Source organism: Amblyomma mixtum, chromosome 4 (genome assembly GCF_055824585.1).
Source record: "Amblyomma mixtum isolate Tamu chromosome 4, ASM5582458v1, whole genome shotgun sequence".
In the NCBI taxonomy this organism is placed as follows: domain Eukaryota; kingdom Metazoa; phylum Arthropoda; class Arachnida; order Ixodida; family Ixodidae; genus Amblyomma; species Amblyomma mixtum.
In genome coordinates, this window is record NC_143015.1 from 102,532,484 (window position 1) to 102,550,621 (window position 18,138).

At 47.8% G+C, this 18,138-nt stretch overlaps 1 protein-coding gene across 2 annotated transcripts; it reads left to right on the plus strand.

Moving 5' to 3' along the window:
• Positions 1-3,005: 3,005 nt before the first annotated feature.
• LOC149347644 (uncharacterized) lies at positions 3,006-17,634 on the plus strand. 2 transcript variants are annotated; one of them, XM_089585634.1, is made up of 6 exons: positions 3,006-3,085; positions 9,178-9,311; positions 10,347-10,429; positions 11,409-11,495; positions 14,366-14,554; positions 17,209-17,634. In XM_089585634.1, the coding sequence occupies exons 3-6, from the start codon at positions 10,426-10,428 to the stop codon at positions 17,304-17,306; spliced, it is 378 nt and encodes a 125-aa protein (XP_089441760.1). In that variant the 5' UTR covers positions 3,006-3,085; positions 9,178-9,311; positions 10,347-10,425; the 3' UTR covers positions 17,307-17,634. The 2 variants fall into 2 exon arrangements, with proteins under 2 accessions (XP_089441760.1, XP_089441761.1); XM_089585635.1 differs by having other exon boundaries at positions 9,178-9,299.
• The last annotated feature ends 504 nt before the right edge of the window (positions 17,635-18,138 follow it).

An 18,138-nucleotide genomic window follows, 5' to 3' on the forward strand; every position in this document is an offset into this window, starting at 1 on the left:
TTAAGAGCTTGCGGAATGCTGGACATTGTCGGTGTTTCCAAAAGGAGCGTATCAATTTGCTTTTAAAAAGTTCACTCAAGCCTTGGGATGATAAAAAAAAATTTCAGTTGCTTGTTTTCTTGGGAACCTCGAAATGTTCTTATCGTTTTTGCAGGGATGGTGCTCCCTCGGATGTGGTACTTCGCTACAGGCCCCCCGGATTTCAATGCCTCTGATCTGAAATTCTTGGGTGAGTTTGGCGTTAGATTTTGTCGATAACTTGGCTAGGCTAATTCTTCGTTACGAGTAGCTGCCATAATTTTTCACCATCTGGGGAACTACCTCAGCTCAAAAGTTTGCTGAAGATCGCATGGCTTAGCTCGGGTAACGATGACAAAGTTGGGTCAAGCAGGAACGAAAAATAAAGGCGCCATTTGCCAACAGAAGCTGGTTTCTTGCAGCGCGCTCAATTGCTGCTCAAATGAATCAGTGTTGAAGCTAGTCGGTTTTCAAATATATTATCGTAAAAGTGATCAGAAGAAAATGACACACAGGGTGCTTAATTCCAACGGATTTATTCATGCGAAAAAGTGGTGCTTACGCGCCTGTGACGAGCGCCCCATGACCTCAATTTAACGTCCGTTTTTCTTTGTCGTCAACGTTTGTGCGCTTTTATGATTCAACACTGGGCGAGGTCAAGATCCTAACTTTTTTTTGTTCGAAGCAAGTAAGTGTCATTCAAGCGATTCCACTGATCATTTGATCTCATGGTAAGCTTTTTGTTTTGTAACGATGAAAGCTTTAACGTTGGACAGTTTCGTTGTCGCTAAGAAACAGGGTGTGTCCGTCATGAATGTAAGCTTAGCTTGTCTTTTTGTTTGAGCTCTATCCCACGAGAACCAACCACTGCCTTTCCTTCTTTGATCGGCCTATTAAACCTTGGTCCCCACTCAATTGGGACCTTAGAAGTGGACCTCTGTCTGCGTGGTCAGCGTGATCTAGCACGCTACGGTTTCGGTTGTTGGCTATTTCGCAGATATATATATATATATATATATATATATATATATATATATATATATATATATATATATATATATATATATATATATCTCTGCGCCGAAGTCATGCGCAGCGCAGGAGGCTGTTTCCTTCACAGCGGTTTTTTGATTGCAAGTGCGCTAACGAAGCTAGGTGAGAGGCAATGCGAGATTGAACATCGGTGTCAGGTAACTGCTCCACGCAGTTACATACAACGAAACAAGGTGCAACGTCTACTAAGCATTTCATTAGGCTATACCGCGAGCCACGTCGACTTAAGTATACCCGAACGTGCTGTATACCAGAGCTCAAAGGTCATGAATGGTAGTTCACCAATATTCCTCAACAGAAAATTATACAACAGCTGTATCGTATCGGGACTCATCTACGGGGCAGAAAGGTGGAGGCTAACGAAAAGAGTTGAGCTTAAGTTAAGAACAATCAGGGAGCTGTGGAAAGAAAAATGGCCGGTGCAAGGACCCGAAGCAGGCAGAGTCGGTGAGGGAACAAGCGCGGGTTAATGACACCCTAGTGAAAATCAAGAAGAAATGGGCTTGGGTAGGCAAGACATCTAATGCGAAGGCAATATAACTGCTGGTTTGGAAGAGTAATGGTGTGAATTCGAAGAGAAGGAAAGCTAGCAGGGTGTTGCAGAAAGTAAGGTGGGTGGATGAGATTACGAACTTTGCGGCGATGCGGTGGCCGCAGCTGGCAAAGGACAGGGTTAATGGAGAGACATGGGGGAGGCTTTTGCCCTCTAGTGGGTGTAGTCAGGCTGATGGGGATGATGGTAGAGAATAAAGTAAAAAAAGAGCTGCAGGGACATTGTATAATGAAATTGTAGGGCCACCACATGAACAGGAGCTTTGGAAAGGAAGATGAGGTACCAGGCACGCGCCGGTTGAAACATTGAAGGCGCTGGGGCAGAGCGGACACGTGTTGCTGGCCGTAGCCGCTCATGGGGTCTCGAACGGTCCTTGGGGCCGCGTCTAGAACCCATAAAATGAACAATAAGTTGACCTGGAAAAGACGATTCTCGGATAATAGTTGTGTCATGACCAAGAACCCATAGTTGAGGCTACCTTATGCTGCCTTCGCATCGGACACACGGATCTTACGTATAACTTCGCACATGTAAAACAAGGAAAGCCGCTTTTTGTGCTGCGGGGCGAAGTGGTCACACTAAGCCATATTTTATTGCCAAGACGCGGGTTCGATCCCGGCGGCGGTTGTCTAATATCGGTGGAGGCGAAATCCTCGAGGCGCGCGTACTGTGCGATGTGAGTGCACGTTAAAGAACTCACCACAGGCGGTTGAAATTTCCGGAGCCCTTCAATACGGCCTTTGTCATGGGTTGAGTCAGTTGGGATCGTTAGACCACCGCAAACCAATAAAAAAACTCGTGAAAGACGAAAAATGTACACGAACAAACAAGCAAAATATTTCAAAATTGGCGAGGGCTTAGCTTTGGTTAAGCCTGGTAGGTTGCGAAAGCGAGCGCAGCGCCTCTAACGGAAGGAACGCGGCGAGCCGCGTCTAAAGGTCACGCGTGGCTACCGGCCGCCGCTGTGTGACGACTCGGCTTGGTAGCCCATCTCTCACCCTGGTATGACGTCAGAGGTCATACTAAAGGTCAAACGTGGCTACCGGCCGACGCTACGCGAAAGGTCGTTCATGAGCATAGTACTACTTTCGCAATAAAGGTAGCAATCCATGAGCTCAGCTTTCATTTCCAATCATGAGTTTGACGCGTGGTATCCTTAGTTGCTTTGGTGGCATGGTACCCAATACACGCACGCATGCAAAGAACCCCAGGTGGTCGAAATTTACGGAGCCCTTAACTGTGGCGTCCCCATAGCCTGAGTCGCTTTGGGACGTTAAACTCCAGTAAACCAAACCAAACCAGCATGCACGCAGAGAATTTGCTGCTTATGCGTCATGACACGCAGCAAAACACGAAGAGGCGCTGGAATATTTTTTTTTCAGCGATGCGTTCAAAGTCTGGATCTGCTGTGCGCGCCTGGACTATGGGCAGTTCCTGGCGCCGCGTGGTGATGGCCATCGAGTAAGAATCTTTTATTTTGGAACTCAGAATTTCGTTGTAGCTGGTCAAGCAGTCAACGAAATTACCAAGGCCCTCTGCCTGGCCCGCCGAACCTTCCCTCCGCCCAGCGACAAGCTGGACAGGGCGCACGCGGTGACCCTCAGACAACTGCAGACGCTCACGTACCCCAGCCCGGAACTATACCACAATCTTTACCCCGGTACATACCCGACAAATATATGCAAGGTCTGCAACGCCAATGTATCCACTTTAACTCACATGCTCTGGGACTGCAACAAAAACCTTCACGGTGCTAATTCCGGAACCCTCCCGCCGCGGTTGGCCGCTGCCTTGCGCAGCCCCAGCCTCGGGGACCAACTCTGGGCCGTACAGCAGGCCCGCGAGGCGACGGCGAGGCAGCGCCTCGACGTCCCCACGTGGGAGACCTAAGGCCCCGTCGGCGAAAGCTCTGCAGGACTATGAATAAAGTTGTTACCAACCAACCAACCAACTCAGAATTTTAGAGCGTTAGCTGTAATACTCTCATTGCTCAAAGCCGCGTTAGTGTGAAACACAAGGTCATTCAAGTGGGACCAGTGAGCGGTACCATCGGTACACAGATTGTGGACCACCTAATTAGCGCATAATGTTCGGATTGGTATCAAACGATTCAGCGCGTTACGGAGCATAAGATTTGTAGTCGAATCAAAGCATAGCGTATCGTAGAGATTCACACTGACGACCTTTGGCACCCCAAACCATAACTTCTTGAAACTTCAAACGTTCATTAGGACCAAACTAATTGACGGAGGACATTCAAAGTGTTGTGAAACGATTTGTCTTCTTTTGCTGTGTACGTTGGCATAAAAGAGTAGATATCCAGATATAACGAAAAATTTGTACCGGTTATAGCGAAGGTGGCTAATGACGCTGTAGTCGTTCGATATTGCGAACGCTTGATGCTCATACGCTACCCCAGCGTTTTGTTTTTAAGGAACCGGTACTGTCGTGTTACCCGTATCAAAGCAGTTCGTGACATTCCCCGGCTTGCTGTCTGTCCTAACTTCGCAGGCAGCAACGGCTAAAATTGAATACCGACAAGGTAAAAAAAATGAAGAAAAATACCGTCTTAAGTGGCAATAACGTAAAACGGTAGAGGTAGACTCGTTACTCCAGCATCCTAAAGTACTTTGAAGTCCTACTTCACTGGCGGAGCGCCCTCTTCGACTGTCGCGACTGTAAAAGAAAAACTGCGTTCCGGTCGGTACTTAGCGCTTAATGGTTACTCAACTAACGTACACTCACTGATGTATGCGACTATCAAGGGCAGAATATTGTGCTGAAATATTTGGTGTAGTTTTTAAACTGAGATTATTTGTCTCTTATTTGCCTACATTTTATTACATTATTATGAAGGTGATGCACTACAGGCTGACGACAAAAGGTGTGAATAAAGTGGTCTGACGTTAGATGCGTGCAAAGATTCATTAGTCATATTCAAGAAAACTTTGCGCAGAATAACATAAGACGAAAGGGAGAAACACGTACACACACACTAGCGCAAACTTGCAACTGTATTTTTCGGAAACGATACATCGCCTTTGTAAGGGATCGTTAGTGTACGCGGGGTCATCGGAACGCGGCTGGGGGTGCTCAAAGCGAAGCGTCTTGGAACGCGGCCGCTCGCGAACGCGCCGGCAAGTACGGGTGTCCCCCCACCCGCGGTACCGATTCGCACACGTGCTGGCACCGATGTGTATTTGTATTTGTTTTATTTTTATTTTGTGGTGGAGGGAATGTTCTCTGCACGTACTGGCACGACCGTGCGTTTGTGTTCGTGGAAAGGGCGTTTTGCCCGACAGAAGCTGGAGGGCTGGCCAGGCTCTTGATAAACCAATCATGTGAACATTGTAACATGATTGGAAGCTACGAAATGTGGGCCGGGCCTTTGGGGCTTTAAAACCGGGCCCCGGAGCTGGAAGAGAGGTTCTGCGCTAAGGTGAGATGCTACGCATCTTCGGCTACGCCGAGTAGGGGCCTCCCCTAGTATTAGCCAGATCCACCCTTTTTGGTTGTTTGTCTCTTTGCCGTCGTATCTAACTTGTATATTCTGTAAATATTTGTATATAAATCTTCAGTTATTCCCTTTTTTATCCCTGCATCTCAACTGATCACAACACCGTCTCTGACGGGGCACCCCTGGTGCGAAGATCAAGCTTCAGTCTTCGAGTTAATCAAACCCGTCTCTGGCGGGGCACCCCTGGTGGAAGGAAGGAAGATAAAGAACCTGTGAAACTTTACTGGCGCAGTCGACAGGATCCTGCGGCCATCGGAAGACGGCGCAGGAAGAAGATTGAAGACAGGGAGAAAGGCGACGATCAGGCAACAGCAGCGTTCGAGAAAGGGCCTGCGGAGAGACGGCGGCAAGGACGCAAGGACCACGGCAGTAGTCCAGCGACGCGGGACTGCGTCCGGTCAAGAAAAGCAGCGCGTTGAGAACTTGACGATCACCGGCGGGTCACAGCAAGTGACGACAACGTGCACAGGACCAGCGGCGTGCGACAGCTCATCGCAGCGTCCGGTGAAAGTGGCGGTGGACCCCGACGCCAAGGAGCTGGCAATGCGGATCGACGCATCGAAACTGAGTTTCCTTCGTCGCATTGTTCACGTCCCTGTGTTCGAGCCGGTAGGACAGCTGGGGGGTACGGAAGGCGGTATGGAGAGTTATCCAAGCCGGCCCTCACTTGATGTAAAGTACCAGGTTGAATTAGCGAAGGCGCGCTTAGCGGACCTTCAGGCTCAACTTGCGAAAGTAAATGGCGGAAAGGCGCTGCTTCGCGAGGAAGAACCTCAGGATGTTAATTATGTCTTGAAGGTTATAGAAGCAAGACGCCAGCAGGTAGAGCTCGAGATCTCTCAGATCAAGGAGAGTAGAAGAGCCAGTCAATCAGCCAGGGAGAACTGCTCCGAGTCCCGAGCAGAGAGGTCGCCAGTGCTGGAAGGCAAAGGCATATTATGCCTGTCAAGCACAGGGAAGAAAACAGCCAGAGAGAAGTAAAAAGAGAGCCAGCTTTCCGCGAAACTGGAATCTCTCGTGAAGAAAGTACCCTGACGGAACGCAGCGTCGCGGTGTTAGAGGCGGTGAACGCGCACTCCGACGATCCAGCTGCACAGGTTAGCTCTAACCCAAATGACACCAGGGACGCGGACGCGAGCTCGGGAATAAAAACTCGGTCTCGGGCAAGCTGCGAAAAAGAGCAGTCGGTTGAGCGTGAAACGACCAGCGACGACAGACGTCAGACTGGCGAGCTAGGGATAGGAGGAGGTCAAACGTTGCCGCAACGGCACACTGTGCCAGGCATGTGGCATGAAGTGCCACGTAGCACTATTGATGGCAGTCTTTTCATTTGAGGACAGGGAAATTTGTGGCGACTTGCCACAAGGCAAATTAGGATTAAGTGGCTGCGAAAGAGCGCAGGTAGCCTCGGAGTTATATGATGCCACGAAATCGGCAAGCGCCTATAATGCAGGGAGCGCAAATTTCATTGTATGCCCGTGCAGGAACGGGGCAAATGGCTCCAAGCGAGGCGAAGCAACAGGAGGCAGGGGCGTGGCTTTCAAATTGAAAGTCGGTTCGAGGAACAGTACGCTCCGGGCTGCGGTATGTCAAATTAGATGTAGGAAAGCCGGCCGCACTGTTATAGACTGGACAAGGCTAATGTTCCTTACGCAGTACGCTGTTCGTACTGGTGCGCCGGAGAGAGCGTTCCCTTAGGGGTGTCGCATGGTCAAAGATTTGGACTTATCGAGGATCAGGACGTTGTTTTCGATCCTGGAGGGCAGCAATTTTTGAATTCTTGCCCCGCTGTGGCACCAGCCTAATGAGCCGAGTGGCAGTTAGGCGTTAATTGTGTTGAGACGTGTAGTGGCTCGAACGCACACAAGGACGCTCGGTGCGACTAAGGAGGCTCACGTGGCCACTTACGGACGTCGTGCGAGTGCTACTGAACGCTCTAGTTGCGAGTGTCGGTGTGTGTGTCGAGCAGGACGCGGGTGTGCATGCTGGTGAACTGGGTGAAACGCACCAACTTGGACGCTGTGTTACGGCGCACGGCAGGCATGCCACTGTGTGTATTTAAGTGTACATTTTACGTGATGTTGTGTTGGTGCCCGTGCGCATTTTGTTGTTTTTGGTTTTGTTGGTGCCAGTGCAGGTATAGCTGCGGCATGTGACCCACAGGGTGGTTTTGTGACCCGTACCGTTCCCTTTGTTTTAATTCTAAAAGTGGCCAGCAGGTGCCAGGGTAAGAGAGCAATGAAGAACAAATGTGTCACGAAACACCAAACACAGTTTGTGCCCTGCACTTTGGTGTGGTGTATAAGGTTCCACTCAGCTGTGGGTCTGTGTACACAGGCCAGACAGGGCGCTGTCTCAATGACAGGCTCAGAGAGCATGCCAATTCATTGGGCTCAAATGGAGGCTCGAACCTGTCATTGCATTGCCTTAAATGCAAACACTATGTAGACAGGAATAAGAAGCAGGAACAGCAGTGCCGCCCTCTCCTCCGTTGTACGGTTGTTATCGGGAGAGCTTCCGATAGGGTGGCCCGGGATATTGTAGAGGCTCGAGAGATATCTAGTACGGCGGGCTGCGTGAGTAAAGCATCGATAGCCCTTCTCAAAAAAGAACTTGATTTTCTTCGTGACCGATAACCCGCTTTCATGTTGCTACTTTCTGTGCATTTCCGCGGAGTTTGAATTGTCTTGTGCCTATCACAGATGTTATTTCTGCTTTACCATTGTGCTCCCACACGTGTTGCACTGGCTATCGTGCGCTGGCGCCCTTTCTGCTTTTTAAGGCGATGTATCGTTTCCGAAAAATACAGTTGCAAGTTTGCGCTAGTGTGTGTGTACGTGTTTCTCCCTTTCGTCTTGTGTTATTCTGCGCAAAGTTTTCTTGAATATGTCGCTGCACCAACTGGCCCAACATTCTGCTCTACTAAGATTCATTAGGTTTAGCGAAAGCCATTGTGCTCCATACCCTGAACCGCTGCTGACAACGAGTCGTTGCATCTGGAGCCAGCGGTTGGTAAGTTGCGTAGCGTTAATGTTTGTCGGCGCCCTTTTCTAGGGTCGAGTTGTTTTTTTTTGTTTGCCTGAAGTAGAGTACTTCGTTTTTTTTTTGTCGTGTGGGTTTTTGGACGCTTTTAATTCTGTGTAGTGACGCCATCATGACCACTTCGCACGAGCAGGTTAGTGAGTTCTGCGCAAGAAGTTCAGATCTAGAGTGGATTCTGAAAAGGTTTGAAGCTTGTGGCATTCGCTTTGGCTCAACAGGTCTGAAAGTTATCGCTTTGATGGGCACATCAGAGAACCGAGGAGCTGCCAAAGTTCACGTATTAAGGCGAAAGCTTTTAATTGCTCATTCTACCTCCCGAACGGCGTTACATCCAGCATCTCGAAGACGGGTGTCCACCGAGATATGTGAGGCAGTTACTGAGTGATTTCCTTTCCTCAAATACATTTTTCATTTTCTTCATTTCGGCCCCTCTTTCTTCTCTCGCTCCCACTTCCTCCCTTCCTGTACGGTGCGGTTCGGGTGTCCACCGAGATGAGGGAGTTACTGCGCCATTTCCTTTCCTCAAAAAGCGTTGCGTTCAAAGGGCAAGGAAGGCATCGCGCCGAACGGGTGGTGGCGTTCTGTGGACTCCCTCGCAGCGCTACAACACGCTGTCGCGTTGCCCTCCTAAAAACGATGCTTAAGCGTGATTCTAGCAGTTAATTAGTACTTACACATTAATCGGAAATTAGTCATTGATTAGTAATTTGTCACACCTTAGTAATTAGTGCTTAACTATGCGTGACGCCATCCGGTGTTGACGTCACCAGTGCCCCAGAGGCACTCAAAGTGGTGCGGAAAACGCTTTCGCCTCTACGCACTTTAGACAGTCAAAGTCCATACAAAAAATATTTTGTTTCGCCTTCTTGAAGAATAAATCGGGCACTTTATTTGAAGGAGGTTATTGTTTGAACGGCGCGTTTTTAAATCGCCTTACGCTGCGTTCATGCGGTGCGTGTCTTGATGGTGGATCCCTAATTATTACCTTGCACAGACCACACTGCGTTGCTACAACGCTGGCCGTGGTCAACGCTCAGAGCCCGACGTGCACGTCTGGAGTGCATTCGTCATGTGGGTATCCCGCCTCCTTGGAGACAGCCGGGCCACCAGCCCATGGTGATCAAACAGGTGATGTTTAACTCTTTCTTCACGTGGTTAGATGGCCAATGCTTCGGTGGTAATGCTTGCGTCGTTGTTTTTCGAAGACATTCCAGCCGTCCTTTCATTAGGCCTAGCACCGTTCAATGTAATTAAACACTTACGAAACATCCCACTCGCCATATAAGTCGGGTGTTTGCCGCAGCGGGCCATATAAATATATATGCATATATCCTTCCTTCCCCCAGCCGCCGCGGTGGCTCAGCGGTTATGGTGCTCGGCTGCTGACCCGAAAGATGTGGGTTCGATCCCGGCAGCGGCGGTTGAATTTCTTTGGAGGAGAAATTCTAGAGGTCCGTGTATTGTGCGATGTCAGTGCACGTTAAAGAACCCCAGGTGGTCGAAATTTCCGGAGCCCTCGACTACGGCGTCTCTGATAGCCTGAGTCGTTTTGGGACGTTAAACCCCATAAACCAAACCAACCCCCCCCCCCCCCGCTAAAAAAAAAAAAGCTGAGAAAAGAGAGCTTCAAAGAATTTCAAGACTGAAAAATTCATTTCCACCCTGGCATGTTTCGTGGCAAAATGTTCTTCGAGATGAGCAAAATAAAGTGAAAATGCTCTATTGCTTCTATGTCCGGCGTGTGGTAACCCTAGTTGCTTATGCAGTTAGTTGCACAATTGCTTATGGAAAACTGAACGTAACACACCACTCTTTATAAGAGTATCGAGTTTAGATGTATAATATCTATACTAGTATAGGAGTGGGATTGCCTGCATTGACATATCAGGTGATTTTCGGTGATGTGGCTTCTTTCCACCTGCTCTGTCGCCGACATCCGTTCGTCACCATTGAAGCTTTGACTTGTGCCGTATGTTCTATTCCTCCTACCGTGAAGTAACTCAGTGCGAAGAAAATAACAAAAAAAATCAGCATCACACGAGAATGGTCCTCTTTCCTCTATTAGTTATTTCGCACATATACTGAAGTTTGAGCGGTGGTCAAAATAATTTTTCAGCGCTTCTTTTAGGATGTCACCTTGAATCTGTCTTTTCACTTCAGCAGGGATGGCGCTTCTTGAGAAGTGGTACTTCGCCACCAGCCCCGCGACGCCCTGGTTTCCAACGTCTGAATTTTGAATTTCATGGGTGAGTACATGGCTGTGTTGCGGGGTGTCTTGGTCGAATGCGGGGAAATTTCAAATTTTCAGTTCTGCTACTCATGGCTTCGATTGTGCACATCCTTGTACGCACAAAGGTGCGTACAAAATAGCCACCTTTGTTTAAGGGGCCTACATTTAACAGCGTTTCTAGTTCCTCTTTCGCCGACCCGATGAAGACGATAGATCAAACCGCTGAAGCCCAATTCTTGCGCAGAATTTTTTGAAGCCGATTCCTCTATACTGTTGATAAATACTATAAATAAATATTAAATACTAATAAATAATAATAATAATAATATAATAAATACTCTATACTGGTGGAAAAGAAAGTATACGGAGGATACATGCCCCCGGTGGGTAGGAAATAGGAAAGTGGGGCCGTTTGGATGAATAGAATAGTATCCTCGTCTCTCCAGTACAGCTCATGGGCGGTTGGTTCGCAACCACTTTTAATATTCACTGTCAACATGCACGCAAGCTGAAGTGGCTAAAAGTACACCAATTAACGAGAGTTTATTAGGACACAGATGGTGAAACTTAAAGGGCCGGGTCACACTAACTCTGTGCAAAAGCAGCTTTTAAGTACCGCACACTGTCTGTTTTTAAAAGATCCTCAAACTCCCTTTTTAATATCCTGTGTATGCATGAAAATTGTGCCGACCCTTGGCACGGCGACTCGAGTGGAAGACTAACAAACAGGCCAAAAAGGCAACTTATCTGAAAATCATTCAATCAGCGTAGAAATGGGTTGCAAAGCTAATCTCAGGCGCGGCTACGCAGTGCTACATGTCCGCCAAGGGAGTGCTCAGTGAGTCACAGCTGGAATCCCCGTTTCCAGTAACCCTGCTATGATAAGGCTGTGATTAAATGGGAGAACATACCACACAAATTTGAGAGGTGATCAATGCAATTTATCTGCGCTTTCTTTACTACATCTTTTCGAATCCTTCTTGTCGTTTCTGCAGGGATGGCTTTTCTAGAGATGTGGTATCTCGCCATCAGCCCCTCTGGCGTCCCGGTTTTCAACAGCGCCGCCCGAATTTATTTCAAGGGTGAGTTTTTGGTTATACTGCTTGGTGACAGGGCCGAATGCATAGAAATTTCAGATTTTTAATTCTGCGCCGCACAGCTTCGATTGCACAAATCTGAGGAATAATTGACGCGGTTTGTTCCCTTGTTTACACGAAGCTGCACTGTACCGTCTCGGACCGCAGGCGTCTTGAACAAAAAAGCTTAAGAAAATAGGCGACATCGTATGCTTTCCTCGGTGCTTTGCGTTAGGATACTACTGAGCGCAACATTAATGGTCACCAGAGGGAATCGCGAATCTGTGATCAACACTTCCCATTCTGATTGTTTTGCGTTGCGTAAAAGAATGGGATTGCAATCGAACACGTGGAACAAGTCGGTTATCAGTACTGGGCGACCTTCCCTACTCGCTAGTACTGATGTTTTCCAGCTGTGCACCTTTTGATACAAGTGCGTGCACAGTTCTGGCGATGGTGAGTTCTTCGCGGAATTCTTTATCCTTATCATCCCGTCGTGGTCTAAATGTGCTCCCAGAATGCGAGAGTTATCCTCTCTTTTCTTCCCTCACTCTTCCGCCATTCAAGTGTTCTTCGTCAGCTGAAACCACGTGTGAGTTATGTGTCCGCTAAGCCACAACAAATTGATTACGGAACCATATTTTCAACAGTTGAAGAGGCGGCCTAGGTGTTATTTTTTCCAAAGCTGTACAAAATAGGTAAAGTTCGAATTAAGGAAACATCCGGGCTATAAAATTAATTTCAGGCCTTTCGCGTATTTAAGGCTGCTTGCACGAGGCTAAACGTCATCACTAGAGACCGGATTTTAGGCAAATGCCTATTTTTTTCAACGCTTCGTAGGGGTGCCATTTTTACATATGAGCACGAATTAGGTGTTGACGATATGTTTAATACTCTTTTTATACTCCCTATAAATGCCTATTTTGGGTGTCAGTGCCTATAAATGCCTATTTCCGACGTCGGTGCCTAAAAATGCCCTATTTTACAGAAAAGGGGCCTGAAATACGCTGTGGTTTGCATTAAGATTCTGTTTTCTTTCGAATCCATTTCGGTTTTGAGTAGAACACACACGTGGCAACAGTAGATGACCTCGTCAGTTGGCTGCGGTGAACACTGCACCTACGCCGGCTTCGTACACAATACCACCCACGTCAGCCGAAAATATCGAAGCAACCTTTTTTCTATTTTCTGCCATTTTATCGAGGCAGCTTGTGCGCTAAGTTCACTTTTCTTGCGAGCACTATAAAAAAATGGAATGTGGGGGTATAATGCTCACTACCAACATTGGACTAATTGAGAATGTACAGCAACGAATCGCTGCTCTTCCTCATGGAGAAGTTGCCGAGAAAATCCGGGCAAAGTTGTAGACCGTCTTGAAGAAAAACGAGGGGTTCTGAGTCCTCAAGCGAATTTCAGGAGTATTTACCGGTGAACATTCTATGATACCGAACAGTGTAAAGCCATCAAATGTTCCTAAGCACAAGCACGCTCCTGTAACGTTGATGTTGAGCGTTCCTTTTCAGCATACAAGCTTGTTCTTACTGATAAGACGCATAAACATAAATTTGAGTCCATCAACCTGGAGATGGTGCTTGTCTGCTACTGCTTCCATAGGTTTAACAGTGATTTCTAGATGGATGATGTTTATTCAACCATGGATCCTCGTGATGTACGTAGGCCCGTGCAGAACTATGATTCTTTTCGGCATATTCCGCATCAAGCAGCACTGTGTGTAACTAGCATCTCGTATTTATGGTTTCCAGACCCTTCTAATGGCAAGCACCATTTGATAGTCGCCTGGCTCCAGACACGTGAAGCCACAAACTTTAAAACACTGTTTACACAAGTGACAACGTATTTATTAATGTTGAAGCATCGTGCATGCCTGCAATAAGTAAGTTCAATCCTGTGTGAGCGAAGACTGAACTCATTTGTCAGATGCTTTGAATTGACAATGTTTCTATCAATTTGTAAATGCATGGCCTCCTGTTAAGGTGTTCATTGTTTCCACTTTTGTACACGACAAGCGAATTGTTTGTTTCGAGGCATACCAAAGTGTTTTAAAAGGGTTGGTAACCGCCCCTTTTGCTCTGGTGAAGCCCCTTTTGCTCTGGTACGAAAAGTTGCGCGACAGCCTTAAAAAACGGCTTCTAATGTTCGCACCCTGCTTAAGGTCGCCAATCATTCCTGCTGTGTTTTTGTTTTATTTTACGGCAGGCATTGCGCGCTGAAGTTCGGAACTGTGTGCACTTTTGATAAAGTTTATAGTGCCTATTTTTCTCCGTTAGGTGCCTAAAATGCAATTTTAGCCGCCTATTTATGGCGCCTAAAACGCGCTTTTTAGTGCCTAAAAATCCGTCCTCTAGTCATCACTTAGCGATGTACAGCTTAGAAGACTCTCTGCAACATTACTTCAAGAAAGTCGACTACTGGCTAAGCATGTCAGTCAACTCTGTTAGAGTGAAACGATTCAATGAGACAACAAAGAAACACGGCGGGTCATAAAAGAACTGCAGCGTGCTTTCGGCAGAACCTTTTAACATGTTTAATTTTTTCGTTAGAGAGCGACAAACTTGGCCGAAGGCTGTTGTTTTGTTTTCTATTAACAAACTTCGATGCGGAGGAACGGAATTCCAGCCCACCAGAGTACATGTTCTGGCTCATCGGTGTTCAATAGTTCTAGGCTGTAGTCAAAAAGAGACATCGGACGGACGAATAAGCGCGACAAATGAAAGGCTCTTGTGCTACAACCGTGCGCACAGCACTGCTGCTATCGCCTTTCTTGCGTCTATCTCGTCTGTCCAACGCGTCTCGCGTCTCATTTGCGCACTTTACACCTGTTCGTAACATGCTTTACATTATGCGGCGCCCCACAGGGAGACACCGGTTCTTCGTTGTCATGGTGACAACAGACCCTGGACAGGATGTCTTGGCTGCACTGCTGTGTCCTGCAGTTCCGGACTCGCTAGGACGAACCTTAGCGCTGAGGGAGCGTGGGGTCCTAGCGGTCTGTGCCCAGCTGTACTATTTGTGTGGAGCTCTGCAAGCTACAGAAACAGCCTTCGGTAAGTACGTCGATCACTGTAGACAATCTTATCTGAATGCCTATGCATTCAAATTTGACTGTCATACTGATGCATGTCCATGGAAGATTTTAAGGTTTATGGGGATTTAACGTCCCAAAGCGGCTGAAGCTATGGGGACGCCGTAGTGAAGGTATCCGGATAATTTTTACCACTTGGGGTTCTTTAACGTGCACTGGCATCGCACAGTACAAGGGCCTCTAGGAATTTCGCCTCCATCGAAACTCAGCCGCCGCGGCCGTGGTTGAACCCACGTCTCTCCGGCCAGCAGCCACTGAACCACCCCGGCGGCATAATCCACGTAACAGGTTCAGTGTTTATAGTGACAACGCTTCGTGACAAACTGAAAACGAGAAAAGAGGAGATGAGGAAAGTCTTTGCGATTCTGTGAAAGCTTGCGTAGCGGTGGCACGATATTGCATGAAAAAAGGAACCATTACTGGGCACAGCAGTCAGCGGATATCAGCCACTGCGGCGGTGGGTCAGTATTTATGACGCTAGGCTGCTGTCCCAAAAGACGCGGGTTCAATCAAGGCATTGGTGAGTGGGGTATTTAGAGTCCTGTACATTGTGCATGTTAGGACACGTTGAAATTATCCTGAGCCATCCACTATGGCGTCCCTCATCTCTCGAGTCACCTTGGGATGTTAAACTTAAACAGCCAGATCCCTCTCACCAGCGATGCTTCACACGCTGCCGCCAGGTGACACTTTTCGTAATAGGGATTTGAATTGGAATGCCGAAAAAATTTGAAAAACTTTACGGGACGGTTACAAGTTAACAAAGCCAACGGACCAGCGCTAGCTGCCCTCTGATTGCGAAGGAACGGAGACATATTAGAGTAAACTATTTGATTGGATGTTTTAATCAAACATCGTAGTGGTGGCCTGGTAGAGCGCGCATCCGCGTCGTGCTCGCGAGATGCCGGAAGTTGCTGGAGTAGTAGTAGTAGTGATAGTAGGAGCAGTAGAAGTAGTAGTAGTAGAACTCTTTGTCCAGGCGCAACAATTATGCGCCTGAAACGTTAGTTGCCTGCTGCACGATCAGGTGCTGTTCTTCACGTTCAGCTCCAAGCCAGTCCATCAAGGTCTCGAAGGTGGAGGGTGGACAAGATTACAGAAGGACCGGGAAGGAGAATAAACAGTGGGAGAGGTTGGCATAAGAGAAAAGGCAGTTGGGGCATGAAGGATCGCGACGGAATAAGTAGAGATAAAGCCGTCGAAGTATGTGAGCATCCTGCACAGAAACACTAGGATGACGGTCGGAGCAGAGCTGGTGATTAAGGCGGGAAGGATTGTAACACTCTTTGATAATAGCGCGAAGGGACCGTATCGACCCGCCCTCCGATGGCCTTGGCCAGGGGATCAACAGTGCCCGCATATAAGTTTTAGAGGCGAGCTGGATTAGCCAAAGCATTGCCGTAAATCGGCGAGTGTCCAGGAATCTATGGGAAGAAGTCGGGGCAAGGCTGTAGCGACGCAAGTGTGGCCCCGAGTTGCGTGAAGAGATCTGGTCGGAGTGTTTTTGAGTGAATGGCCCGAATGGCTGCTTGGGAGTCAGTGTAGATGGTATTTAAGGCAGAAAGCTGGGCTAGTTGATGTTCGGATTGAGGGGACGTAGCGGTAGCGCTAAAAAAATAGGGACGAGGGCAGACGTAGACAACACAGGCGTCCCTCGTTCCTGTTTTTTTAGCGGTACCACTATGTCCTCTCAAGAAGATGGTATAACCAGGCACAGCTGGGAGCGAATGAAAATGTTGATTGGCGTGAATTATTGAAAGTACCTAGAGTGAGAGAATGAATATAAGGGGCATGTAGGAGCTAGCCGCTAATCTGAGTGATAGGTGTAGACAGAAGAGGATAAAGGATGACTTGGTTACCGGAGCTGGGAGCAGCCACGTGAGAGGCATTCGTGTATGCCACCCCATGAGTATTAAACGGGAGACTATGATGGGAGGCAACAGCATGCCGGTGGCCAGCAGGCAGGACTGGTGACATATTGCAGGAAAGAGGAATTATACGGAGGTTAGATGCCCCCGCAGGAGAACGGATAAGAAAAGGAGTAGTCCGGATGGCGGGGAATAGTAGCCATGCCTCTCTTGTGCAACACATGAGCGCTTGCTTCTCAACCACATTTAATATTCGATGTCAACACGCACGCCAGCTGCAGCAGCTAAAATGCACTACTTAACATTAGTTCAGCAGAAGGCTGTGAAACCTATTCTGTTGGCTTGGTCCTGTGCAAAGCTGCTTTTAAGTACCGCGCATTGTGTTAAAAAAAATCGTGAGAGCTGAATTTTTGACATCCTGTAGGGGAATGAACATTGCGCCAACCCTTGGCATGGCGACTCGAGAGAATCACTAAGATGCCAAGACGGCTTACTTATCTGTAAACCATTCAATTGGTGTAGAATTGCATTGGATGACTTATCTCGGAAGCGGCTACGCATATCTACATGCGCGCTGAGGCAGTGCTCAGGGGGCCATTGCTGGGACCACCATTTCTAGTAATCATGGCTTGTTTAGGCTGTTGGCAAAAAAAAAAAAACATTCCACTGAAATTTGAGTGGTGATCAATGCAATTTATCTGCACTTTATTTACTATATTATCTCGAATCGTTCTTTTCCTTTCTGCAGGGATTGCGTTTCTTCAGATGTGGTACCTCGCCGTCAGCCCCTTGGCGTCCTGGTTTTCAACGCCCCCACCCGAATTTCTTTCAAGGGTAAGTTGGTGATTTTGTAGCCCGGCGACATGATCGAATGCATGGAAATTTCGGGTTCTCAGATCTGCGCCGCACAGCTTCAAATGTGCACGTCTGAAAAAAAAAAACGCCGTGGCTTGCTTCCCGTGTTTACACGAAACTGCACTCTGCTGTCTTTGAACGGTGATATCCCGAACAAATCAGCTTAAGAAATTATGCGCCATCGTATGCTTTCCTCGCTGTATTGACTTGGGATCCCATTGAGTGCAATATTAATTGGTCGTTAAAGCGGATGCTTGGGCTAGTTGGTACGATATTTTCCTTAATAACAGCGCTAACTTGGACGAAGACTGAAGGAAGACACACGGACGGGCGCTGACTTGCAACTCGAGGAAGCCTCGAATCTACCTGTATGATCATCATGAGCATCATCAGAATCACTACACCCACTGCAGGGCAAAGGCCTCTCCCATGTCTCTCCAATTAACCGTGTCCTTTGCTAGCTTCGTCCACCGTGTCCCCCCAATCTTCTTAATCTCGTCCGCCCACCTAACTTTCAGCTGGCCCCGCGCCACGCTTGCCTTCTTTTTGAATCTAACACGTGTATCAAGTATGTTACTGATGCTGGGCGACCTTGCTTGCTGGTGTTTGCCAGCTGTGTACATTTTCATACAAGTGCGTGCACTGTGGCGGTAGTGTGGTAACTACAGTAGTCCGCATAATTACACTGGAGTAATGCAGGCAGTGAGTTATGGATGGAAAGTGCCTGCATCGTTTTTCTGTGACTTATCACGCCGTTTTTCATCCCTGCCGTTAAGTCATGGTTCAGATGTGCACCCTTAGTGCACATTCAAGTGTTCTTAGT

What these genes read in the sequence shown, in the direction of transcription:
- LOC149347644 (XM_089585634.1), top strand. An exon ending in CGCCCGAATTTATTTCAAGG is followed by an intron (nt 11,496 to 14,365) that starts GTGAGTTTTTGG and finishes GGCGCCCCACAG; the next exon opens with GGAGACACCGGTTCTTCGTT. An exon ending in AGCTACAGAAACAGCCTTCG is followed by an intron (nt 14,555 to 17,208) that starts GTAAGTACGTCG and finishes TCCTTTCTGCAG; the next exon opens with GGATTGCGTTTCTTCAGATG.